The following is a 27,010-nucleotide window of genomic DNA, read 5'->3' as shown; positions in this document are numbered from 1 at the left end:
CTGTAACACAGCTAGTCTAAGTCTAACATTAACTTGTTTGAGTTTTCTCCCCAACGATTTATCTGGTAGTTCTTCACTGATCTGAGATAATGAGCGAACTACCTTAAAGATGAACTGAACTGGAATTTGAAGTAACGGTGATATAACAGATGTATTTTATTTCTTCTCATTGGTACAATGATTCAAATGGCTGAATTTATTAAAAGGGATAAAATTGTACAGTGAAAGTGTTGTTGTTGTTACACGGGCGCCGCCATGTTGGATGCTGGCCTCAGATGAGGTCCAGCGTTAGCTACCATACGATCCAACCTATAGGAAAGGGCTAGCAGCTAAACACCTGGCAAACACTCTTATGTCAAACTCCACGAGCTAGCACTCCGACCATAGAGAGTATAAACCATGACTCAGACGATATCACAGATAGTAATAATAATAATAATAGTAATAATGTGTTTACTAGATGGTAACTAAACCACAGCGGGTAAACAATCTAATGTCCCTTTCTACTCACCCTGAAGCCAGTTGTTCACCGTCTCAGGGCAGATTGTTGATGCGAGGGAGTTTAACTCGCAGAAATAGCTGCTATAATTCCAAGAGACTCGTGCAATATCAACATCCACAAGGTAAAAATCTGCACTACTGAACTCTCCACTAATGTTAGCCTAAAATAAACGGCAAAACTCGTGAATCCGTGTATCTGGGGTCAACTTGGGGTAACAAAGTTTTTAACAGTTTCAAGGGAGGGAGAGAGAGAGAGAGAGCCCATGTGAGTTGCTGTTACGAGTGTAGTAGTCAAGACTGCTAGCCTACATTGCCGCGGACAATGCGCATATAGCTTATTCAGATATGCACCGTGAGTCTTCATAGGCCCAATGTAGTGGTGGTGAATGAGTATGCAGTTGTGTGGAGGACGACAGTAGGCAATGTGTTGTGTGTGGGGGAGGGAGGGAGACAGAGAGACAGCGCAAGGTTGCTTGTCTCAAAGCTCCCTCGTCCAGTTTTCCAGATGGCCTGTAGGCTAGGCCTACAGTAGCCTATGTTGTGCCGCTATTCATGGGTTTCATCTGGTCCCTTTACACAGGTGTATTAATTAAGCCCCATGCAGTCTGCATTCATAATCTAGGTGTTTGATTTTACACCTGTGGAAAGGGACCTGATGAAACCCATGAATAGGCTACATTGCACAAAATGTACCAAATAAACACATACATAAATAAACACTTTTTTCCCCCGTCACTTTGGCTTCCTCAAACATTTTCCCTACGTTTCGCCACTGCTTTGCAACAGATAGATTCCGGAGCAGTGTCCATGCTCCGGCAGCGCCCACACAGTCATTTTCACCCAAATGATCCTACTGAAGGTTGAGCTGGAGCCTGAAACTGATCGTCCCCCATCTAGTGGTAGTCAAGACACTACAGGCCTGTCCCTCACAGGCTGAAATGTGTAACCCATGCCATTAAAATTACTAATTTTCGTGTATACATAATATGCTGCAGCTGTTGCCTATAGAACTTCTCAGGTCCTACCATGCCAGTGACGTCATTGAAACTGGCAGCATTCTAATACTAACAAATGCAATTTTGGTGTTGCTTAAAAAAGGCTACTATTGATTTTTTTAATTACATTTTTTTGTGTCATTAATTTTTAATTGTCATAATCAACACATTATCAACATTGATTCTTTCAGTTCAGTGCATCTTTAAGTAGCTAGCGTCTCTGGAGAATAAAAAAAAAGTTTAAAAGTTTTTTAACATCCAGTGTAATGGTGGGCATGTTAAGTTAACCGTAGCATTACCTACACAGTAACCCCATGGTAATGCAATGCGAGTGATCATAATAACATATAAAACGTGATAGTCCTTGATAAATAACCAGGCTATGAACTCATAAACAACAACAGCAACAACAAACAACAGCATTTTGTCACCGTTTGTCATTCACAGTGCTGTATACAGCATTAAGATGCTAGGCTAAATAGCTTGAGATTCAGAGAACCGGCATGGTTGTGCTCATTCTGTCAGAAAATAGCAATTTGATCAGTGATCATGCATCATATCAGCGCAAGCTTGGTTTGAAACTGGTTTCTGGGGATGGGGTTTACACGATCCTTCCCTGGGCTAGTGCCTGCTGTGTTAATATGACCGTGCTGATGCTAACAGCTGCAGCTCCCTCAAATCTAGGTTCTCATGCATATTAGGCTAGCTTTTGCCAATGAAAATGAATGCAACATAAACAAACAGTAGGCTACTGCTCCTAACTGAAGAAACGTTTACGTTACTGTAAGGAAATTATTATTATCATTGTATAACCATTTGTGTAAGCAGAAATATTGTAGTGCTGAGTTCTAAGAACAGAGAGTTCAAGTTAAATGTTGTTGTGCTGAGTTCTAAGAAGTGTGCACCCAGACAGACAGGAACCGCACCATGTCTGTGTGTGTGTGTGAGATAAGAGTAGCCTATGTCACAATGAAGTCGCTATGTCTTGCTTCCCATTTTCTGTGTGCATCACAAAAAGACACAGCTTTTGGGCTGCAGAGTCAGAGACTGATGGTGTGAGGAATTCTTCCTTACATTAGCAGGCTCTCCTCTTGGTACCAGAGTTTGTGGGCAAAGCCACTACGTGTTGTGGTTCTTGTATGTTGGGGTTAAATTCCCTGACAGTTACCAACAATGTTAACAACAAACTCAGCTTCACTGCTGCAAACAAAGTTGGCTATATGCTCGCCATATAACGAACCAGCTAGCCTTGTGATAACACAATCTTTACCTTTTGTTTAGTCCACTGAAAGTTATCCACATAACGATTAAATACACAGTTATGGAGGAATTGTTTTGGGGAAGCAGTTGCACTATATTCCACTTTTGCTGCCTTTTAAGCCACTTAAATCGATAGCCTAGATGAGCATTGCGCATACAACTTGACGTGATGGTGAAGCTAAATGCCCAAGAAACGTCACGTCATAAAAGTTGTAGGTCTACTAAACGCAAAAACGTAATGACTTGTTTGTGGTGGTGTAGTGCTACTTAATTGAAATGGGATAGGCAAGGGTTATCTTATATTCGGCTATTAGTGTGGCACATTTATTGGGCTTTTAGCCTCTTTTAATTTATTTGATGAAAGACTGAGCAGCAGAAAAGTCATAGTCGATACATCACTCGTTTATTATTATAATTAGGCTATTGATAGCCTACTATTACTTTACTACTATTACTGTTATTATTATTATTATTCGGATGAGGCAAAGGAATGTACATCTGAGTCTGAAATGTTGGCTACAAACAGTCTTCACTGCTGTAACTGCACTGCTGCTATTATTAATTGTTAACTTCCGGGAACTATTTGAGGCTGGAAAAAATGGAACATTAGCGTCAATGGAGTTGTCGCAACTCTACCTTTATGGACCCTTTCAACAAGGTAAACAAAAACAATGCTTGAACGTTCTATTTGGTTCCCAATCCACTTCCTCTGCATTAAGATAACATATGGAATGTTAAGGAAGCCTTGTGGGGCCAACTATGATGCTGATAATGGAACTCTCTTGAAAGGGTCTGGTGCACACCTGTGATAAATGGGGTTCTGTAGGTCACCCTGCAACAGACGCCATGATGTCCTCCTGTCTACAGTGTGTGTGTGTGTGTGTGTGCGTGCGTGCGTGAATGGTAGCCACACATGTGTGTCAGTGTGTGTGTGTGTGTGTGTGTGTGTGTAGTTGCACATGTATGCTTTTGTGTGTCTATGTCCTTGTGTTTGAAGTATGTATGTATGTATGTATGTATGTATGTGTGCGTGAGAGTCATCCTTAACATTAATAATAACACAGTGTGTTTCTAAGGAGATAAATCCTCTCCTGTCACACTCGCTGTCTCTCCTGGGCTAACAAATCTCAATCAAGACATCAAGACACATCAAAGAAAGTTCCAGAAGCGTTCAACCTCATCCCCAATCACTTGTATCCAGTGGTTAAAGTGGGATTTGGCAGGTGGGGGAACCCTAAAATCCAGTGTCAGTGCAATGGGGGAAAAATGACTCACCATTGGACAACATATTGAGTATCGTGGTGTAGCAATACTTTTTGGACTTTTAAGAATTGATAGCTTCTTGGTCACCTCTGTACAAAAAATTAACTCACCATTTATTTTAACAATATCATTGCGCTTTATCGTTGGTATGAAATATTATATTTATTATTATTATTAATTTATCTGAGGTGGTGGAACTGCGCCCCCCCCACACACACACACACACACTTTTACCCCTGCTTGTATCCATCAGACCTCAGAGTCACTTTGGTGCTGAACTGGAATGTTTAGCTTACCATAACTCAAACAGATATTTCAAAAATGGACCGAATAAAATGTTTTAGAGAATTATTTTCACTTGGTATTTCAACTATTAAATACCTTTTTGCTTTATCATCACTAGGGTGGGTCAAGTTGCGGTTCGATTTGTGGTTTAACACTACAAAGTGACGCTGCATGCAATCTCTTATCTGGAATGCTGTGTGAATGGATAAATTCCATAATGACAGAGTTCCGGGCAGAGATGGTGACAGAGATGGGAAACGATGTTTCAAAATCCTGGACATCTGCTGGCGAACACTTCAGTGTGCTCTCTTTCAAGGACACAATGACACATAGCTCTGGACTGTGCTGCTATCTAAATGTACGCAACTGGATGTTGCTTAATATGTTTCACAAGCAGGTATCACTCTTAACCCCTTAACAAATCACATTCAATGCAACATCAATCTATGGGTGCATGTAGCAATATACATTGCAGCTTTTCATCCCAGGGTGACCAGAATTACTGCCTACCGTCTACCAAATTTGTTTTTTAAACTAAATGTATGTGTCTGCGTGTTTGTGTGAATGTGTCTATGTTTACTGCCAGCCTGAAGATATACAAACACACACACAGACACAGACACACACACACACACACACACACACACAGACACAGACACACACACACACACACACACACACACACACACACACACACACACCCATTCTCCTGGAGCCAAACACATTAGACAATCTCTTGCTCCAGAACTATGTTTAAAATGCCTGGCATTCACTCACCATTACTTGGGGCCTTAAAATATGTGTCCAATTATGGTGCAGGCAGCCACAGTGAGTCAGTCAGTCACAGTCGAGGTGACCACACAGTCCCTGCGGAAGAGGCTGAGGCTGGCTCTGGGACAGTAGGGGTGTACAGGAGGTGTGCGCGTTGTCATCTCCCTGGCTGATCCTGGATCAGGGTCACGGCTCCGCGGCTCATTCCTGGCATATTTGGGGTGAGGGGGGCGCAAGGCGACGGACGCTGGCTCAGTGGCTGGGGAGGGGAGGAGAGGGTGACGGAGCGCCACTGAAAACACAGCTGTGCTTGCAGTGGGACGAGCTGGCGGGGCAATTGAGTGTGTGTGTGTGTGTGTGTGTGTTGGAGTGGGGAGATGATGGTGGCATCCATACACACACACACACACACATACACACACCACACACGCACACACATAAACACTATGCATGGATGGACACAAAATCACTGGTGCATGTGGATATGTATGTTTGAGTTGGCAAACTCCCAAGTTCAGATCCACAAACATGAGGCCAAAAAAAATCAGGAATGCATGAACAGTGTACAGACACACGTGTGCACATATACATAAACATCAACATAAAAAGAAAAAAAATATGCACTCAGAGACACACACACACACACAGACACTCACTCACACACACACACACACACACACGTGTCTGTTGGTGACTTGTGGGCAGGAATATTACAGAGTGGCTTTCCTGCTTGTGTTTGTGCAGGCGACGGGAGTCGACAATGGAGGAGACTTCGCCACTCAGTCACTCCAAACAGCGTCCGCTGAGACAACGTTGACAAAATACCAGAGGCAGCATGTAATTACAGCTCCATTAGAATCGTTTTTGAAGCTGGGCCTCCGAGACAGATAGGAATAAGAGGGATGCATAAGAAAGGCAAAGGGAAACACACACACACACATACACACACACACACACACACACACACACACACACACAAAGAAAACAAAACTTTTGTCTAGGTCACTATGTTGATGGGCGTGTATGAATTCAATGGCACTAGATGGAACGGCTTATGAAGTTTATGCCGCCGGTTATGTCATGAAATTAACATTGTATAGACAAACATGACTCAACCGTGAACACACATCTCTCACATGATCTGCTGGATGTATTAATGGCAGCACATTCACATTCGTTTAGCAGATGCTTGCAGCCAAGGAAACAAACAGTACTGATGTTGATGATGAATGATGATATGACACTGTATCAGTCATGTATTAGTCAGCAGTATTCTGGGTCAAGGCCTTGCCTGTTTGATTGTGGTCGTCACTGAGAAAGCTTACGGCTCCCAGGGGAGTGGACAGGTCAGTGGGTAAAAGTAAGGACTAAATTGTACGCTACCAGCCATAACCCCCAGACAACCCCCTAAAACAAATCAAGATGGCTGCTCTTGGACCACAAGGAGGTAAACAGTGCAGAGATCATGAAAAAATGTAGGACAAGCCCACAGACTCTTAAAAAAAAACTCTTAAAAAAAAACATCTACAATAAAATTAAAAAGAATAAGCCTACACAAAAGAGGGTGACAAAAAGAGAGAGAGAGAGAGATGGAGAGAGAGAGAGAGAGAGATAGAGGGGGGGTGGATATAAGACCTGGGCGTTTAAGAGGTTGTGATTACCCCTAATGGACAGGTCCTTTCTAATTATCCTCCCCAGAGAGAGGTCACCAATCAAAGGCGTTCACACGCCACCGCTAGAGTCACTGTCTCCACGGCGACAACAACACTCCGTCTGTCGCCACCGGCTCTGCCGACAGCAACATAGGCCTCACCATAGCAACGCTGCCTCAGCCCTGGTGTCGCTTACGGCAATGTGCAGTTCCGACGACTCTGGGGGGGTGGAGGTGTGTGTGTGTGTGTGTGTGTGTGTGTGCCTGGGTGATGACTGCCCATGACAAGGGGCTGTTTTGACTTAAGAGACACTGCGTTGCTCACTGTGGTATTTGGACAGTACAGGAGCTTACGTGTTGTTGGTCAGTAAAGTTGGGTCACTTTCGAGCATTGAAGTAGGGCTGGGACTAGGAAACATTCACAAACAAGGAATGCTCTCTAAGAAATGATTCAGACCCTCGTTAAAGTTGATAAGGCTTGCACGCACTGACCCACACCGCAGAATCAACACTTTGACAACAGCAATTCTCACAGCAACTTTTTTGGCGTCGTCTAAGCCTGCTGATCGCAAGGAACTGTCATCTGGACAGCGGAGTCCTGGCGCGGCTGAGGCGGAGTGGACGATGGAGAGAATGCGGTTTGTGATGATGCTGGGTGGTTTTTAATGGGTAACAGAGGCTGGGCTCTGAATGGCCGCCGTGATTGATTCATTAGCAAGACAGAGAGATCAAAGATGGGCCGGGTGATGGAGGACCAAGCCCACTGTCAACTCCCTCCTTCTAGACCACTGATGCTCCCCCTAAACACACACACACACACACACACACACACACACACACACACACACACACACACACACACACACACACACACACACACACACAGAGCCCTCATGACCCCTTATGGATGAGAGTCCTCTGATAGCAACCAGGGAACTGTCTGTCTGCTGGAGGAATGCTGGAATAGAGATGCAGACTGATTACTGATCTAGCCCCTAGTCCCCATGGACGGATTATGAACTTTCGGGGCCCCTGGGCCCAGATGTATTAAGGGCCCCACACTAATTGGGGATTTTTTCTCTGTTTGATGTGATTTCCTGTATTCTGGTGCATTTTGGGGATGGCCAATACTTTAATTCAATGAGATTCATAGCCTACATCCTAATGTGTTGATATTGAGGCACTGATTCCATGCATTGGCTTGGGCTTCAGGGCCCCCTGACCCCTTGGGCCCCTGGGCCCGGTAGGCCTGTGCAGTAATCCATCCCTGCCTGTCCCTCTGACAAACACACACACACACACACACACACACAAATAATAAACCCCTTAAAATAAAACATGGATGCATGCATGGATGCTGGATTGTGCAACTAATCTGCCATTCATTAAATATTGAAATATCAACCTTTTGCAGACATTCTATCACATCCCAAACTTAAGTTACATACTTCTCAGGACATAAGACAGCCTCTTTCACACATCATGTACAGTAATCAGTGTTGATAACGGTGTAATGACACCCAGGGCCACCACACATCACTCATTACAGTGCACAACCACTGCTAGTCCTATAAGTGGAATTTAAATTCTAGCCTATAAATGGCTCTAACATCCACAAAAGTCGTTTTAAAAGACCCCGGCGCCAGGCTGCAATTGTGGAAGCCAGGAGAGAATTTCAGCATCTTAGCCACGAAAGGGGTGCTTGGGGCTGGCCACAGTCTGACCGTAACGTGTTTACTCGCCGCAGTGCCGCATCACCGAACCGCTGGCGTCAGGCCCGGTCACCTGACGCCGGTGGTGCGTGCGCCCCTTCACAAGTTGAGCTGCGTATGTAAGCGTCTGTCAGCATGTGGAAACATGAGCTTTCCCTAAAAAAAGATTTTCTTGTTCATATTAGTTATGTATATTAGTGTAAAGGGGTATAAAAGTATTTGTCCGTGTCACGTTTGAGATGTTGCGCGATTGCAGCGTTAGGGCTCAAGGAAATATGTTGTGGTTAACTGATGGTGTCTGCATGATGATCCCAATATCTCTTGGTTTTAAGAGATTGAAGCATTGGCGATGCAAGTGTTATGTCTGCCGGTGTAATGGCTTGCGCTGTGTGCGTAAAAGACGGCTCTAGAGACGGTGAATAATGGACCGCAGGATTCTGGCGAACACAGTTGTGTTTCGCTCTTTCGGTGGAGCAGTGTGTGGTTGGCGAACACAAGATGCCGCGGTTTGAAGCACATTCAACTTAAACGATGTCTTTAACGAGAGCGGGCAGTCAAGTTGCCATTAACAAGGCTGTTCAGCGTTGTAACCACACGGATATCAGTCTTCTCCTCTAGTTTGAACTAGAAACCCACTGCGACTACATTTCACATTTAACACCACGCCAAAAATATGCAATTTTGCATTTCTCTATATGTCACAGAAGTTGACACAAATTATACATGTTTCAGTGGCTAGACATTTTAGAGAGCACATGTAAGATAGATCTATTTCAAGCTCTCTCGTTTTTGACAGATTTCCAGCGGCACCGTTTGACGTAAAGCTAAGCTTAATGAAACGCTAGAAGCAGATCCCGTCACTCATCATTCATCAATCATTCCATCACTCCAACAAGTTTGCATTTGCGCTTCATAGACACACAGGTACACACACTCCATGCTTTACGGCAAATGAAGGATCGCGGTACCTCTTCGCATTCATGTGACATGCTATATTACCCTGGGTATGGAGGCACTATGTCGGAGGCAACATGTTGAAGGCATGCCTTCTGATGTCTGCCAATGGAGACGTGCGTAAGGCAACCCCTTATTACCAAGACCAGACTGCCAAGCTTATATTTTTCTATATGCCCTGCCTTTCAGAAATAATAAAACGCTTGGGTGGGATGCCATCAAAATTATTTACTCAGAGTTTGTGTGCACATGTGTGAGTGAGTGTGTATACGTGCGTGTTTTTGCAATGCAGTTCAAGCACAACATGGACATCTTTTAGTTTCTTGCCCCTTCTCTATGGATTCAAATTATAAACCACGGGAAAACCTTCAACATGTAGTTTGGGAAGCCAGAAATTCTCCAATTGTGGTATTTTCAAACGCGCTCTGCAAAAAATAGTCGCTATTACTAGTTTCAGGTTTCCCCGCGACGTGTCCTGAGCTCGCAGACATCCACGTGGTGATAAACAACGGAGACAGCAGAAGCGGAGTTTGGCACGGAGCCGACGCGCAGCGCACCACCAATCACGACCAGACCTGTAGCTTCCAGACACTAGGAGATCCCGTAGAAAATACTGCGTTAAGGGTTACCTCTCCATTAACATCTTATGATCATAGTTAATACCAGACTGTTTTGTTCCCTTAGACAGTGGAGGTTTTCTTCTACACTTGAAATGACTCCATTTGGAGACGAAGCCTCTGTTGCCAGTAAGTTTTCTAAATGAACGAAAAACATGACCGCAAATCCATTATCCACCTGATGTTGGCTGCTCTGATGTGCCCTTGGAAGACAGCCAAGTCTATTTACTTTAATGCGTGTGTGGGGGTGTGCACACGCTCAGTATAGTGAATGTGTGTGTGTAGGTGTGTAGACAAGGCAACACACCTCCACGGTTTCGGCTCCAGGATGTACATTCTGACACTTTGAATAGCTCCCTCCTCTGATCTGAAGGCCTAATTATAGAATTTTAAATCACCATGATGCTCGGTTGATACAGGCCTACCTGTAATCACGCACGATCTGCCAGCTTGTAATTATTCTTTTTAATTATTTATTTTTGCGTGTGACTATGATTGTGTGTGTGTGACTCTCTCTCGCCTTCTCTCTGTGTGTGTGTGTGTGTGGACTTGCGTGTGTGTTCACTGGCTATTATAACCTGAGGATCAAAAGGCTAAAATGTTATTAAATCGACCTCATCAGGCCCAGGTAATCTTGTAAATGCTTGAGAGCGTAATTACTCTGCCAAGCCTTGGCTGCAGTCTTTTCACGTCCTCTCAACTATGTCCCAACACCACAACACTGCCAGTCTGGTTGTTAGAAAACATGTCAAAGGACAAGAAATGTTTTCTATCGTGTTTCAAATGTAGGCTAGCTGTCTGCTATGATGTAAGTTTCTTTTCAAAACGATGACTAATATACACATAAACAAACTGTTGGGGATAACCGTGAGAGATTTGTTTTCTACACTAGGTGGTGCTAGAGTTCACCAGTTCTCATCTAATACGTGCAACAGGTGGAAAGCAACCTGTGGCACTCCCCCTACCTTCACACAGCACGGTGTTTTACTCCTGAAGGTTTACAAGTTTGGTAAATAGTTTGCCCTGCATGGACAAATCTGATATTTGATGGAACTAATCAGGTGGTGAGTATTAAGAAGTAAGAAGAGTTTGAGCAAGTGACTGTGATGCTTTCAGGGTAGTCTGAAATATATGACAATAAGGCATTCAGAAAATACATTTCTTTCAGTGAGAAAATACATTTTTGAGACAAAAGTACATTCATTATGAACAGAGTCGCCTGTTCTACTGTTTGGTCTGATGCTCGGTGAGACAGGGATTTAAGGGTTTGCAGCTTTAGGCCTACAGTAGGCCTACTTTGAGGAATATTTTTATATCTTCACCTCATTTTACTCCCTGGAAATACTAATTACATGTGTTAACATTTCTGTTAGCCTGTTTAAGGCAATTATTACATCTACACCATACACATTCAGAAGAAAACAAATGTATTTCTGGGCTGTTTCACTTGGTGTTCACCCACAATATATTTTGTCCTCAGTTCAACCACTAAGACTGGTGTGTTCAAGAACCAGCTGACATAGACAAGTCTTTCAATATAAAAGTGTGTCACCTAAGGGCAACAATGCCATTAATCTTAAAAATACGATGATCTATTCCTGTCCTTACCCACCTCAAAGTGTCAGAGAGGACGCCACAGGCAACACATTTCAGTCCACATATTCAAAGACAAACCATATTGCTTAGCAGTGTGTGGCTCCATCTAGTGGTGAAAATAAGGTGCTGCAACTCAATACTGGCAGGCCTACTGTTTTCAACATCGCAGTGAAAGTGCTGGTGCAGTTTACATAATAATAATAATAATAATAATAATAATAATAATGAAAAAAAGTGCGAGCACACAGCATCCAAGGTCAGCCGTGGCTAACGATGCGAAATGAAAAACAATTAAAGTGTATATGTCAGGTTAAAAAACATTTTTGACAAATGAAGGGACATGAAGCAAGATAGTAGTGAGTAGTGATTTTTCTTAAAAAATCAACTTTATATAGGCTACTATAGAACAATATTTAGCCTACAGTTATTTTTATAACTGAATTTATGAACATTCCAGGAAACATTCCAGACACAATGATGACCTCATAAGAGGGAGTCCAGCAAAGTTGGTCTATTAAAACACATGGGATAAGGGATCATACAGTAGGTTTTTTTACACTGATGAGGCCAAAAACATGACTTCATTCCAGTATGTCATGCTAGAGTCTACTACCTGCCTGACATAAAAATATCCTGATACATTTTTTCTTTACTGGCAACTATTATTGATCTTAAAATGTGATGAAGAGGATATGGGTAAGTAGCAATGCTTGACAATGCCAGTTGTGTCACTTGCCATCACACATAGGCCATTATATAGGGCTAGCCTAAACTAGAATCAGTAAGCAACTCATTAGTCTGTGCTTAGCCAACCATGGACATATATGCTTCCTGCTTTAGAGACCTGACTATAAAACCATCAGTGTATATGGGCTTCCACACATTTGCTCTTTATATATCCATCTGCTTATCAACTAATGTTAGCTATAGACAGACTATTAATTTGCTTACTGATTCTACTTAAGTTGTTGTATATGAAAGCCTATGTGATGGAAAATGACACAACTGCCATTTTGAAGCCATGATACATACTAGTGATCCGATCCTACTCACACCTCTAATCAATGTCTCACTGATGGCCATGATTTACCTACATTTTGTAGCCTATTAGTCTTTACTTTGTCCCTGCCAGTCAGGCTCATGCTTATGAACCACTGGTATGTCATAGAGGACATTTTTGGCCTTATCAGTGTAAAATAAAATGCAGTTAAAACCCATTCACCCCTATGCTCAACTTTACTGGACTCCCTCTTATGAGGTAATCACTGTGTCTGGAATGTTCATAAATTCAGTTATAAAAATAACCATAGACTGTATAGTCTATGAAAATAACTGTAAATATTGTTCTATTGTATTTAAAGTTGATTTTTCAAGAAAAATCACTACTCACTACTATCTTGCTTCATATCCCTTCATTTGTCAAAAATGTTTAACCTGACATATACACTTTAAAACCACAAACAGAGTTTTCCATTTTAATTAGCCCGATTTATTTATGAAATTGAAATGAGAGGGCTTGAGTAAAGTCCTAATCTGTGGTTAAACGTTGGTGAGGCCCGTTGTGGCCTAATAGCGCTGTTATTGAGCAGTCTGTCATGAACAAGACTACGAGTGTCACTGCACTCTCGTAAATGGATCGAGTCATTTCGGTCCATGGGCTTCTCTGACTCCAAGAGAAAGTAATTTAACAAAGGGGAGAGAGAGGACAAAAGTATGTCAGCGTCTTGAGAGGCAATTTTGGAGATTGGTTTTGGGTGGGCAGATGGGTAGGTTTTTCAAGAGGGTGGTTCTTTTAGTGTGTATAGCTTTCTTCCTGCATACGTTTGGCCTCTTTAACAAGTAAACTGATTGTCTTTTGTGTATGGTACTGAAGATAAGTAGACTAATTATCATCTAATGAGAAACAAAGTAATTGTTATACAGAACCTAGTGCTTAGATATTGCTTTGGTAGTTTGCAATTTGGTAGGTCTGCCTCAATAGCAACACCACTTTGATACCTGCATTATTTTCAAGTGTATAGAAATTAATACAACTCTGACAAGCTTGCAGGTGCATGTATAAAGGGTGGAATATGCGGCTCTTACAGAGGCTGATAATTATGGATGTGTGCACCACTTAACACTGAAAGCATGATGCATTTATATATGAGCACATAATAACATCCAAGGGTGGGTGCAGAATATTTCAAATGAATGTCCAATGAGTTTGAGTTGAGGCAAGATATGTTTTAAATAAATTGGTGATGAAAGAAAGAAATCCAGCAAAACTTTGGTCAATTCACTGGATATCAATATACACACCAATGAAGAAACGTATTTGTGTCTTGTTTTTATTAGTCTAGTACTGAAAACAGTGACTGCAGCACACAATGATGTCCCCTTCCTAAGTATTCTTATTGACGCCCAATAACGAAGGAGAAAACTTTGTCTGCTAAGTAGTAGTAAAGTAGTTGTTTTGGATTCACTCTGTGGGCTGGGATGTACACTTTGGGTGCGACTTTGGCAGCACATCTTGCCGACAGCACATGCACACTGTGGGCAGAGCGAAGTCAGAAGCACTAAGTGGGCAGAGGCAGGCCAAATTTATTTTCTTTTTTTTTAAAGTATATTTTTTGGGCTTTTTTATGCCTTTAATGTGAGTGGGAGAGAGTCGGGGTGGCATCCGGGGGGGGGCTGTTGCGCCACGGCCGGGCCGGAGTTATTTAATAAAAGATAGAGAGATAGATCAGAATGTAACACTGTTTGGAAAAAGCAGAGTATTCCCAAGGCTTGGCGGAGGGCTGGGGGAATATTTATTCCCAAAGAAAAGGACGCAGTGGAGATTAATCAATTTAGGCCAATTAGTCTACTGAATGTTGAAGGGAAGGTTTTCTTCAGTGTGGTGGCACGGAGACTGACAAATTACCTTGAAAGGAATAAACTAATTGATACCACGGTGCAAAAAAAGCTGGAATTCCTGGCTTCTCCGGGTGCTTAGAGCATACCAGCATGATTTGGCACCAAATTCAATTAGCAAAGCGTGAGAAGAGAGACCTGCACGTTGTGTTCTTGGATTTGGCTAATGCTTTTGGGTCTGTGGCGCATAGTCTGTTGTGGGAGGCCTTTGATTATTTCAGAATCCCAGGTAGCATTAAAAGCCTAGTAAAAGCATACTTTCTGGATATTCAATTATGTTTTACTACAGCTGATTACACCACAGGGTGGCAACAACTTGAGATAGAAATCATGGCAGGATGTACCATCTCCCCACTTGCTTTTACAATGACAATGGAGGTCATCGTTAGGGCCTCAAAATGGGTAGTGGGTGGGGAGAAGTTGCAGGGAGGGCCACGCCTCCCCCCAATTAGGGCTTTCATGGACGACATGACAACCTTGACGTCAACCGTTCCATGCACCAACAGGTTGCTGGATAAGTTAAATAGTAATCTGCAATGGGCCAGAATGAAGGTGAAGCCAAGTAAGTCTAGGAGTCTCTCAATTGTTAAAGGGAAGGTAATAGATAAGAAGTTTGCTATAAATAAGGAGGTGATTCCCACAGTTCTGGAGAAACCAGTGAAGAGTCTGGGAAGGTGGTATGATGCAAGCCTTAATGATAAATCACAGGTTGAAGACTTGAGACAGGTCACTAGGCAAGGTATTACAAAAATTGACAAGTCAGGGCTGCCAGGTAAGCTCAAGCTGTGGTGTTTGCAGTTTGGTTTGTTGCCTCAGCTAATGTGGCCATTGACAGTTTATGAAGTTCCTCTGTCAAAGGTAGAGAGGTTGGAAAAAATGATCAACTCCTTTGTCAGAAAATGGCTCGGAGTCCCACGCTGCTTAAGCAGTGTAGCCTTGTATGGGAAGGGTATTGTAGAGTTGCCAATATCTAGTCTGACAGAGGAATTTAAGTGTGCTAAGGCTAGATTGGAAATGACTCTTACTCAGTCCAAGGACCCAGTGGTGAGGAAAGTTGTACCCACAGTTAATGCAGGGAGAAAGTGGAACCCAGAGCAGGCAGTTAAGCAAGCTCAATCAGCATTGAAGCATAGGGATATAATGGGCCATGTGCAGCACGGGCGGGGGGGTCTAGGGGTGGGTGTAAGTAAACCCTTGTGGAGTAAGGCTTCTGCAGGAGAAAAGAGGAAAATGGTAGTGGAGGAAATGCATAGACAGGAGGAGGCTGTAAGATGTACTAAGGCAGTGTCGCAGGCAAAATAAGAGCAGTGGGTGAACTGGGAAGGGGTGGAAAAAAGACGGATTAAATGGAAAGATCTATGGGGCATGGAAGCTGGTAGGATCAGATTTATGTTAGGTGCTACATATGATGTGCTCCCATCTCCCAAGAATTTAAGTCAATGGTTTGGTGAGGATGATAAATGCATACTTTGCTTGTGTGTGGGCAGTCTCCACCATATCCTATCAGGGTGCAAGGTAAGTCTCACCCAGGGGCGGTATACGTGGCGTCATAACCAGGTGTTGAAATGTGTGGCAGCGGCAATAGAGGATAAAAGGAGAGAAGTAAATTCATTAGCAGCTAGTAAAGGGGTAAGGCAAATTAACTTTGTATGTCAGGGGGATAAACCTTGTTCCGCGAAGGCCAGGTGTAAAACCGGCCAGTTGAAAAATGGGGCGGGCTGGGAAATGAAGGTTGATCTTGGCCAGCAGATGGCGGTACCTCCACATATAGTGAGTACTAAGCTACGACCCGACGTAATTCTATGGTCGGATTCAGAGAAGATAGTTTACTTCATTGAACTCACTGTTCCTTGGGAAGACAGAGTGGAAGTGGCCAATGAGCTGAAGAGAGCTAAATACACTGAAATAGCAGAGGAGGCAGCTAAGCGAGGTTGGAGTGCACGATTAAGGCCTATTGAAATCGGGTGCACGGGGTTTGTGGCCAGATCTGCTATTGGCTTGCTGTCTGCATTGGGCATTTGTGGTCGAAGTCTAAGGCAGGTGGTTAGTAACATGTCTTTAGCAGCAGAACGGGCAAGTGAATGGTTGTGGGTAAGGAGAAGTTACCCTTCCTGGGGCGCAAGCTAAGGTAAGCTAACTGGCTCATTTGTTTTGTGTTTTTGATGGACTGTGCCTAGGTTGATGGTACTTGGCTAAGGTTTTTTATGGTTTATGGTTCAGTCCGCATCAACGGGACGGACCAACCTAGCCAACTTAGACCATGCCTAGGTTGGTTAAGGGTATTTGGATGGCCAATCAGCGAATAGGTTGATGACGTTAGTTTCAAAATTGAAAGTGGCTGTGGTAAATGGTAGTAGCAATGTCTGTAAACATAAAAAAGTCAGAAGAATGTGTTAATTTATATACAGCAAAAGTAGGCCTACATACATTGTCTCCTGACTGTTGATGCGGTTTATTATCAGTTTAGGCAAAGTAGGAAGTAATATTAGGAATCCCTGATCAATGTGACTGGTTGGGCTGGACTGGAAAGTTAAAGTCATTAGGCTCATTCAACTTGATGCATCGCTGCATCACTTGACGTGATGCATGCTGGGTCGAACGCAATCCATGCTGGTTAGAAATGCTGTCTGACTTCCCCCGCTGGACAGGAAGTCAACACGATGTTGCCACGTCAAAAGACCTTAAGATCTCGCTGGAGCAAAGCCCCTGAGGTCAGTTTGTGCAGTTGCTCAATGCTCATATATATCAGAAAGCTAGATACCACATTGGGCTCCAGAACGTACATAAATAGCGCCGCCATCTTGGGGGGAGTAACAATTACTGGAGGCCAATGGAGAAACATGTGACTGACTGGAAATCAGACAGGTGTCTCTCTTCATGAAGTGACAACAAGTAGTGCGTCTGGAAACCAGGCGATGGACAGGACTCATCACAGGACTTCAGAACATTTCAGCCCTACTTTGGAAGGCATACAAGGTTTTAAGTCTGAGCTTCACAGACAGGGTCATTTCTCTTTTCTCATCATCATCTCATTTCTCATATATGTCTCTCCTTGATTACTCCATCCTCCTTACATTCCTTCCTCGTTTCCTTCACCAAATTTATTAGGAGGGGTTAGGAGAGGAGGAAGGAAGGATGGAAAGGGAGGATTGACAAATAGGGGGATGAGATGCACCCAGTCATCGCTCCTCCATTTTGACTGGGCCTCCTGTTAACCCTTAAAGGAGTACAATTGAAGGTTCTAAAATTCTATGTTGAATTCAATGAACCCAGATATTCTTTAGAACGTTCATTTCCCAACATTCCCGTCACACCAATTGTTGCGGAACGGAATCTTATGTTAGAATGTTCAAAAACCTACATGCATACCTCAGCTTCATCTGACCCGGATTGGGTCTGGATATATCCCCCAAAAACCCTCGACTCGCTTAAGACTCGGCCATTACGCGTACGGCATACCAATGCGGCGAGACTGTGAGCACAAAATTAACGAGCCTCCCTCTTTTCCTGTGGTGCCCTGACCTAATGAGGCGAAATCAATCCAGCCGGGGCATGGGGGGAACCGCTCTAATCACACAATTAAGCTGAATCAATAGGGCCTTCGCCCCACACGGGGAAAATTACACTAAGTGGGTTTTAAAGGAAGGGAGCATGGCGTGTGTATGTATGCACCTCTCTGTGTGTGTGTGTGTGTGTGTGTGTGAGTTTGGTGGGAGGTGTAAGTGGAAGGTCACACACCTGAAGTCGGACAGCCTACATACTGATGGATTATGGGGGAGAAACAAAAATAACACACTCACCGAACAGAGATGGGTGTGTGTATGCGTATCTGTGTGTGTGTGTGTGTGTGTGTGTGTGTGATAATTCGGGTGATGAATGTGAATGTGGCTGTGGTTGTAAAAACGCCGCTGCTGGTATTACTGGTCACTAAGGTGGCATACATTTTGTCTGTAATAAGCCTATTTCTCGCCATGTCCATTTCAGCAGAAAGGCAACACAGGAACACAGGCTAATAAAGCAGCGCTAGTTACAGGGGAGGGAAACAGAGCAGCCATATTCCCTGCAAAATGTATGATTTCATAAGAAACGACTGCAGTCTCTCTGGTCTACAGAATGAGACTAGAAGAGTCCACAGAGTGCATCCACATAATACACCTTTCCGCCTCTGTAACATAGCATTTTTTAATAAGAGATAACCGCAAATATTTGGGATAATAAGAAATAACTGAATAATAAGAAATAACTGCAAATATTTGGGAAAGGTATGTATTTACTGTATTTCTCATCTCTACACTATATCCGTGGATTTGGTTGTCAATTTCTGAAACGGAAAATAATATTTACTCCTAACCACAACTAAGTAACCATCAGAAGATTCACACCTGAAAGTTTCACATCGCTTCAGTCCTGTCCTTATCCTCAGGTTCTTCCACTAATTACTCGCCTCCTAACAACACTATCAGTATGAGGCCTTCATCTGGTAAAAAGCATGTTGAAACTCATCAGTGGTAGAAACCTTTTGGTTGTCTGTTTCCTCCTGGTCTCTACTCCACTGATCTGCACAATAACAGGAACAGCGTTGCTTGGGCTTTACTCACTCACTATATTCGGAGGTCTAATGGGCCTGTTTCCTCAGTTCCTGGATGGATGAAAGGTACATGCGGTAAGTGTGTGTCATAGGTCTTGTCTGCTAATAATGATCCAGTTTTTTTATTTAATGAATAACAACTCAGAGGAGTACTACTTGGGAGTGGGTGGGCAGGGGGCTTTTTGTTTAGAACTAAAGTTTGTGGACTAGTCAAAAGCAGCTGTTCCTTTTCTGAGCTCTCTGGCATCTGTGTCAAAGGGCCTGTACGAAACGGGAAAAAGTGCTGCCTTTTAAGATATCTGACAGGGGAGCGAGGCATCGTGACATGTCCGAATCAAAAATGATGCCGTATAAGATGCCTTAGTTTTGCCCAGTTTTGAAGGCAGCATAGATGTATCCTTCATGCTACCTTCAACATCCAAAATTTTATTGTGAGCAATCGAACGTTACGTTATTCTTCTTTCTGGTATCCTGACAACGGCGTTCTGTGTTGCTAACTTGCTAGGCTGTCCGAAACAAATTTCGTAGTCGTTACTTTGATGCCTGCTACAGCAAGTGACTCGGTAGAGAGCTGAAGACAGCGAGGCAGCAGACAGCTGCCTTTCGTTTCGTACAAACCCAAAGTGTGCATTTCTGAATAAAATAGGACCCAAGAACAGGAGCCTTGCGGCCTGGAAAACGGTGTTTTCAATGGAGATGGTAACCTGTATTCACTTTGGCCAGCCTTTAGCTGCATCCTGTTTGGATGTCAAATGACATCAGCAGCAGTAGTCCAAGAACCAGCCTGCCTCCTCTTACTCCGAACCCCGAGGACGTGGCCACAACAAAGGGCCATTCTGCAGAGATAAAGCATGTCTCCTTCTAAAAGCATCAGCACAACAATGCAAAAGCACTTAAGTGGATGGTTCTCAACAAACCCCTAAACATGAGGCTTAGACGGATAAAACTAAATGGTCTCGACAGCTATATGAGGAATGTTTATTTTCCTCCCCACTCCTGAGGCCTCCAGATTCATTAGATCTCTCTGCAGGCAGAAAGGAATGGTTGCACAATAACACTGCAGGATTCATCCAGCTAAAGATATATCACGCTGCCATTACCAATACCCACCAAATTCACTTAATGGCCAACAGGGTCTCATGGCATTAGGTATGCAGCAAACATGTCAGTGAGCTGGGTTTATGTCTGGATAAAAATGGGAAAAGCAAAGCAAATGGTTTGTGGATTACTTAAAATGTTGCACAGTTGTAAAGGGAGGGCATTTAGAAAGCAACACATAAAAGTCCCTCTAGGTAACTGGTGCTGTCTTTATTGTTGTTGGCTATCGATGTCACAATACTTTTTTGTTTTGCTTCGTTCAGCAACTTTTCACAAGTTGACACCAAGTTGTAAGAGATACATAGGTATGGGCAAAAAACGTCCAAACATGGAAGTCCGCTCAAGGCCTAGCTGTGTGTCAATCGTTCGTGAGAAACGCTTGAAACATTTCTGATGAATGGCAGCAGGTCAAGTAAATTAAATAATATCAAACATTTCAAATGCAAAAAATCCAGAAATTTTCATCTCACTGCCACAAATGCATTGTATGTATTTCCAGCTATTTTGTTTTTTAGACAATTTAAAAAGTATACCCCCTCTCCTTCTCTCAGGCTGCTCTTAAAGCGCTGGCAAGAAGTGAGAGGGTATAATATATATATATATATATATATATATATATATATATATATATATATATATATATATATATATATATATATATATATATAAAAGTGCTGAGTCACAGTTTGGTCATTGGTATGTGCAGGTTATTCCAAGGCCCCATCCACAGTTCCTCTTCGTCGGACTGCGTCCGGTCGCTGTGCGACTCGGTCACCAGCTGCGCCCGTGACGGCTCCTCGTTGTCCACGGCCGACTCCTGCTCGCCGGACTCGCTCGTCCGGTCAGGCGCCTGGGTGAGAGTCAGGTTGACCTTCGACCCTGAGCTCTCGGTTGCTGAGGCACTGGAGGCTAGAGAGGGGCCGCCACCACCGCCGGCACTACCATCATCGCCACCACCACCTGCCCTGCCGAGACTTCCGCCGGTCCTGCCGAGACTTCCGCCGGCCCTGCCGAGACTTCCGCCGCCGCTGAGGTCGTTCCGCTCGACGATGGCGGCAGCGACCACGTCCGGCGTTGTGGCGACAGCCCCGGGGTTACTGGAGGTGCCGTCGTGCTCGGGTGCAGAGTCTGACAGGTTGGGGCTGTTGAGTGGAAGCCTCTCCTCGTGTGTGACCGCCAGCCGGTCCAGCTTGCGGAAGTGCTTGGCCAGGCGAGACGGCGAACCGATGCCGAGGCCAATGCCGCTACTGCCGCCGGGCTTGAAGCTGTTGGCCAGCACGGAGCGACGAGTGCGCACCACCGAGCCGTTCTGCGCCAGGTACACGCTGCCGTTCACGCTCGTGCTGGAGGTCGTGCCATGGGTAGGGGGGGCGCCCGGCGGTCGCCCGCGTTGTGTCTCGGGGGCGCTCTCTTCACCCGTGGAGCTGGTCTCGTACTCCCTGTCCACCACCAGTCTGATGCGCTTCTTTCTCCCATACTGCAGAAGAGACACAAGAAGGCCGTAAACATTCACTGCAGGATATTCTATAACAGCTATTTGCTTTTTCAGAGAGAATCAGTAAAAAAACAAGTTATCAGTCAAAAAAACAGCAGAGAATTGGTCAAAAAAACTGCAGAGAATTGGTCAGCAAAACATGTTTTCATGATGAAAGACTCGTACTGAGCCAAAGAAGGTCAAGTACTGGATTGGTAGAAAAGACAGCAATGATAAGTCTACTAAGTGACTGTTTATGCTGCTGAGATATGCTGCTTAGAATGTCATTGAATGTCTCTTCTAAACTGTTCAATCTGTGCTATGATGTGTTGTGCAGTGATGTTCAGTTCACTGTATTTTTTGGTTTTCATGCATTATGAAACATGAGTACACTGCTGCTGAGACATCACACAGTAAAAAAGGTCGAAGTACAAAACCATCCATATACGAAATCACACACAAACGGAGCACGCACAAACTCAGCATTCTTTACGTTGGCGGAAAGTGCCAGGAAAAGAAAACAGCTGTAGAAAGTAAGCCTGTTGAAAAGTGGAGAAGAAGGAGAACATGCAATTTCACACTTTAGAGAGATTCAGAGCGTGCTTCACAGGCTGAGATCCCCATGAGAAATTCAAATCACATCAGCACCACACCTGCACAACCATGCTAGTTTAACGCTGGAGAGAAAAGAGATGGGAGAAGATGAGGGGAGAAGAGGGCCCCTAGTCTTACTGCACCGTGCTGAATGCGTGGAACTTAGGAATCTTGATGTGCATTCGAATCGTCTGCCCCATCGTTGGAGCTGTTGCCGTGACGACCGCTGCCTGTGCCGCCCGTCTCGGCCATCTCGTTGTCCTCGGCGATGGGGGAGAGGCCGGCTCTGGTTGAGGACCCAGTCGTTGAGGAACTGATGCTCTTTGTGATCTTTCCCGAGCTGGCGCTTTGCAGGTTTCCTCCGGAGCTGCTAGACGTTTTGTCTGTAGCCGTCTGCCTGCTTTCTGAATCATCAGCCTCCTCTTCCTTCTGCTCCTCTTCTTCAGAGGATTCTTTCTCACTCGCTTCTGTAATTGTGTCCTTGGACCTCCCAGACCTCGTGCTGCTGCTGCTGTTGTGCGCAGAACCAGACCTTGACCGCGATCTGGATCTGGTTTCTGCTGTCTGGCTGCTCGGTTCCGTCTCTGATGATCCGGTCTCTCTGCTGGTCCTGCTGGCTGAGGACCTAGAGCTCTGCTTGCCGCTAGATGCTGACCCTCTGCTCAGTCCAGCCGAGGACATCCGTCGGGACGCCATGTGCGAGGACTTGATGGAGGAGGAAATGGACGACTCCTCTGTCCTTCCAGACGAACCAGATCGTTGCAGCTGAGAGCCTTCCGCTGAGTCGGACTCCGGACTACCTGTTGACCCTTGTTCAGAATCCGATGGTTCTGACTCCCTGTTGGACTCCTTCTCCGTGTCGGTCTCTCCTTCGGTCTCTGTCTCAGACTCTTCATCCGATTTGGAACGTCTGCTCTTCGTCTCAGAAACGCTCTCCTCATCCTCGTCTGATTCCTCAGACCGCCGACTTACACCGTCTTCATCAGAATCGGAGAGTTCGTCTACGCTGCTCCTCTCTCGTGCGTCTGCTGTTGACGACGATGCGATGCTGCTTGTGTCAGAAGGTGAGGTCGTTGGAGGAATCGTGTCCCCGCTCCCACTCCCCGATTCGGGGCTACTCCCGTCCCGTTCGCTGTCCCCTTCCACCTTCAGGGAAACGTCTGAATCCCCACTCTCCTTCTCGGAGGGTTCTCCATGCGCTGCGTCCCTTCCACCACCCCCACTGACGGAGCTCACGGACTGGACACCACTGCGGTCAGAGCTCCCCTGGGGCCTCAGCCTCGTCTGGAGCTTGGTGGCCACGCTGATGCGGCTCAGGATCTTACCGAGGCGAGCCTTGGCCGACGGCCTCACCTCCTTCGTTTGGAAGTAGCTGCCGTCGATGACCATGCCGCTGTCCACGCTGTCCGAGCGCTGTGCTCGCGACCCCATGACGGGGAAATCTCTACTTTCGCCGCTGCCACCACTGCCGACCCCGTTTCTCTCGTCAGGAGCGAGAGGAAATATTTTGGACTTTTTCCAGGGGGTTTGGTACGGGGAAGGATGGCTGGAGGGCTTAGATGAGGCCAGCAGCTTACTCAGCTTGACCATGGCTTTGAGCTTGTGGGCAGGGTTTGAGCTGTGAAGCCTGGAATCAGTGCTGCCCTCTAGTGGCCCAGTCGGGTCCTGCTCGGGAGATCCAAGGGGCTGGTCCCCGAAGGCCAATCTCAGGGGAGGCCTCCTGAGTGGAGCTCTGCCCCTCGGCCCTGCCCTCCTGTCCTGCCTGGCTACCTGTCATGTCAAGTTACAGCAGCGCACGCCTTCAGTCATCCAAAAGGTTTCATTACCACATTACACATACCAGCTGTTACATTTCACTCAACCGGACAACAGTAAAATCATCACAACCCACTACTATGGTATAAAGCAGGATACAATACAAAACTCATGTTGTTGTAGATTACTCTAATTAAGCTATTTTACAACTGCCCTGTGAAACAAAAACAAGACATGTTTCAACTGGAGTCCAGGAGCACTTGTTACTGGACTGATGTGCTAATGTGAAGGGACTGTGTCTAAGACCGTATGAGCTAGTGCCAAAAACCCAGGGAAGAGAACTAAAGCACATTGGGGCAGTTATCTGGCTGTGGAGGATTTTTTTCTAAAGTAAAATAGCAGCTAAAGTCAGTAAGTAGCATACTGTTTTCAAACCAAACTCCTTGTAACTGTTATAATACTACAATGTATAATACAGAAGAGATCCCACACATTCTTACACATCAATTTCAACTGGTCAAGGACATTTCAGGCCCAATTCCATCATATCAAATTCAAGGACCTAACATGCCATACATAGTTTGAGACACAAATCAAGGTGAATTGCAGTGCTGAGAATGTTTACAATGAGAATTAGCGGGCTTTGCAGGAGCTCAGAGACCACAATTAAAACGAGAGGGGCTTGCTTATTTGAGCACTTCTGAACAATTATGCACCCTCTTGACTTTTCTAACACAAAAAATATAAATATATAAATTCAAGCACTTTCAATGACATCCCCCTGTCTAGTTACACTTTCAAAGGCCTTGATTTATTTCCTCAAATTCACAAACATTCAAGAGCATTTGGGAGCACTGTCTAGCATTTGCTTCAAGGCCTAGTTGCATAATAAATTAAAACGTATTGTACTCCTTCCAAAGGACACACAGAGACATTGTTGATCAGTGACTAATATACTCCAGCAGTCTCCGAGGGGCAGAAGTATTCACTTAACCCTTAAAGGAGTACCGGAATGTTGGGAAATTAACATTCTAAAGAATATCTGGGTTCATTGAATTCAACATAGAATTTTAGAACCTTCAATTGTTGCGGAACTTAGAATGTTCAAAAACCTACACCTTTAAGGGTTAACTACTCCATTAGTGACTGGACACACCTGTGGTTAACGGACTGTACTGTAGTAGCAGTTGTAGTAGCAGCACTAGTAGCGCGATCGCTAATCAAGCCTGGCAGTGGTTAATGCATAGCGAAGCAGGCTGCTGTTGCCGCTAACAGACTCCCGCTGTGGCCTGCTCATTAAAGTGTCAGTGTTGCCACATCAGCTTTCTCCTCATGGCCACAGACGCTACTGTTCACAGCTAATGTTAATGGGTTGGGCTTGGGCTGTGTGCTGAGGACTAGTGTAAGACCTGCGGTCTTCGCTGTAGTTAATAGATGTGTTAGTTTTGTTTAGTTAGTTTGAGTTTTAATTAAGGTGTAGTCTTTGATTATAATCCTACTTAGGCTCAGGTGCACGTTATGTGTCAATTTGTCTGTGAGGTTTCTGAGTGTAGGCCTATGTCTGTGAAAAATTCCATTTGAGTGGACGATTAAGATTTCTATTCTATTCCAAAATATGAGTGAAAACACTAGAAGGAGGTCACTTGCGCTTCAGCCTGGTTGGTGCTCACGGAACAGGACGCAGAAGTCAAAAGTCTAACTAGAACCAAGGAGTAGGACCGGATCACACAACGCTTTAAGAAGAAGACGCATGGGCATTGAAACGTTAGTCGGTTTGCACTAGGCTAATAAAAATCACTTAAAGCGGTGTGTGCTTCGGTCCTACTCCTTGGTTCTAGTTAGACCTTGGGTCTCCTCTTATGAGTGAAAGCCACTCTCACACACTGCAAGGGGTTAACATGTGTCTATTTGTCTGTGAGGTTTCTGAGTGTAGGCCTATGTCTGTGAAAAATTCCATTTGAGTAGTAGACGATTAAGATTTCTATTCTATTCCAAAAGATAAGTGAAAACCCCTTGCAGTGTGTGAGAGTAGCTAACATGTGTCTATTTGTCTGTTTGGGCCTTTTTTGGGCCTGAAATCGCTGATACAACCTTTAAGATTTCTATTCTATTCCAAAATATGAGTGAAAACCCCTTGCAGTGTGTGAGAGTAGCTAACATGTGTGCTGGGTAGTGTGATGGTAGTCAGGGCTCACCTCGCCCTCAGAGTCCTGTGGGCTGTAGTAGTAGCTGCCGTCGTCCTCCATGATGACCTCTCCGTACTCGTCATACATTCCCGTTGGGGAGATCAACTTCCTGCGGCTGCCATACTGAGGGAGGTCATACCTGAAGGAGGAGAGTGGGAGAGTTAAAGGTCACAGCACATGCACCATACAAACACAGACACAATCATACATACATACCCACACACATACAGTATATACATACATACATACATACTGTACATACATATACATATACATGAGAGGTTAAAGAACACACACACACAGGGAAGATGGCTACAGCACACACACAGGAAGACCGCAAGGTCGAAACGTTATCTGCCAAATGAGAAAATAAACCAAGGAGTGTGCAAACTTTTTTCATTAAAAACGTTTTTGTTCAGCACCTGGGATGTGCACAATGTCTCCTTGTAAGTGTACAGCACACACAGACACACATTAGTTCCCAGACATGCAAAGGCACAAATAGACACACACATGACGTATCTGCTCTTAATTACTTCAGATGCCTTACAGGTACAGCACACACTCAGTGCAGTGCACCAATACCACATCCAGTCCTCAACACAATATGAAGCCACAATTCTGAATGCGTATTATGGACAAAAATATACACTTAATACCCTCTCCGCACAACTCCCACGCCTGCCCACATGCATGCAAATCATTCCCTCTGCAAAGCGTCTGGCCTACTGGGGGGGGGGGGGGGATTGGAGGTTTGCTTAAGACATTAAGTCCTTGACATTTTCATTCTCAATTTGCCAACGCATCACAACAAC

At 44.5% G+C, this 27,010-nt stretch overlaps 1 protein-coding gene across 1 annotated transcript in view; it reads right to left on the bottom strand.

The window, feature by feature from the left end:
* Nucleotides 1-20,863: 20,863 nt before the first annotated feature.
* The window catches only part of pcdh15b (protocadherin-related 15b), a 215,784-nt gene continuing 209,637 nt past the window's right edge, over nt 20,864-27,010 (bottom strand). Inside the window, exons 36-37 of the mRNA XM_048233553.1 lie at nt 26,205-26,334; nt 20,864-21,663 (exon numbers count right to left, since the gene is read on the bottom strand). Coding sequence (XP_048089510.1) covers nt 20,866-21,663; nt 26,205-26,334 — 928 coding nt within the window. The 3' untranslated portion in view covers nt 20,864-20,865. The remainder of the gene's footprint in view (nt 21,664-26,204; nt 26,335-27,010) is intronic.

This window comes from Alosa alosa, chromosome 22 (genome assembly GCF_017589495.1).
Source record: "Alosa alosa isolate M-15738 ecotype Scorff River chromosome 22, AALO_Geno_1.1, whole genome shotgun sequence".
In the NCBI taxonomy this organism is placed as follows: Eukaryota; Metazoa; Chordata; class Actinopteri; order Clupeiformes; family Clupeidae; genus Alosa; species Alosa alosa.
This window is presented reverse-complemented; position numbering and strand designations above follow the sequence as displayed.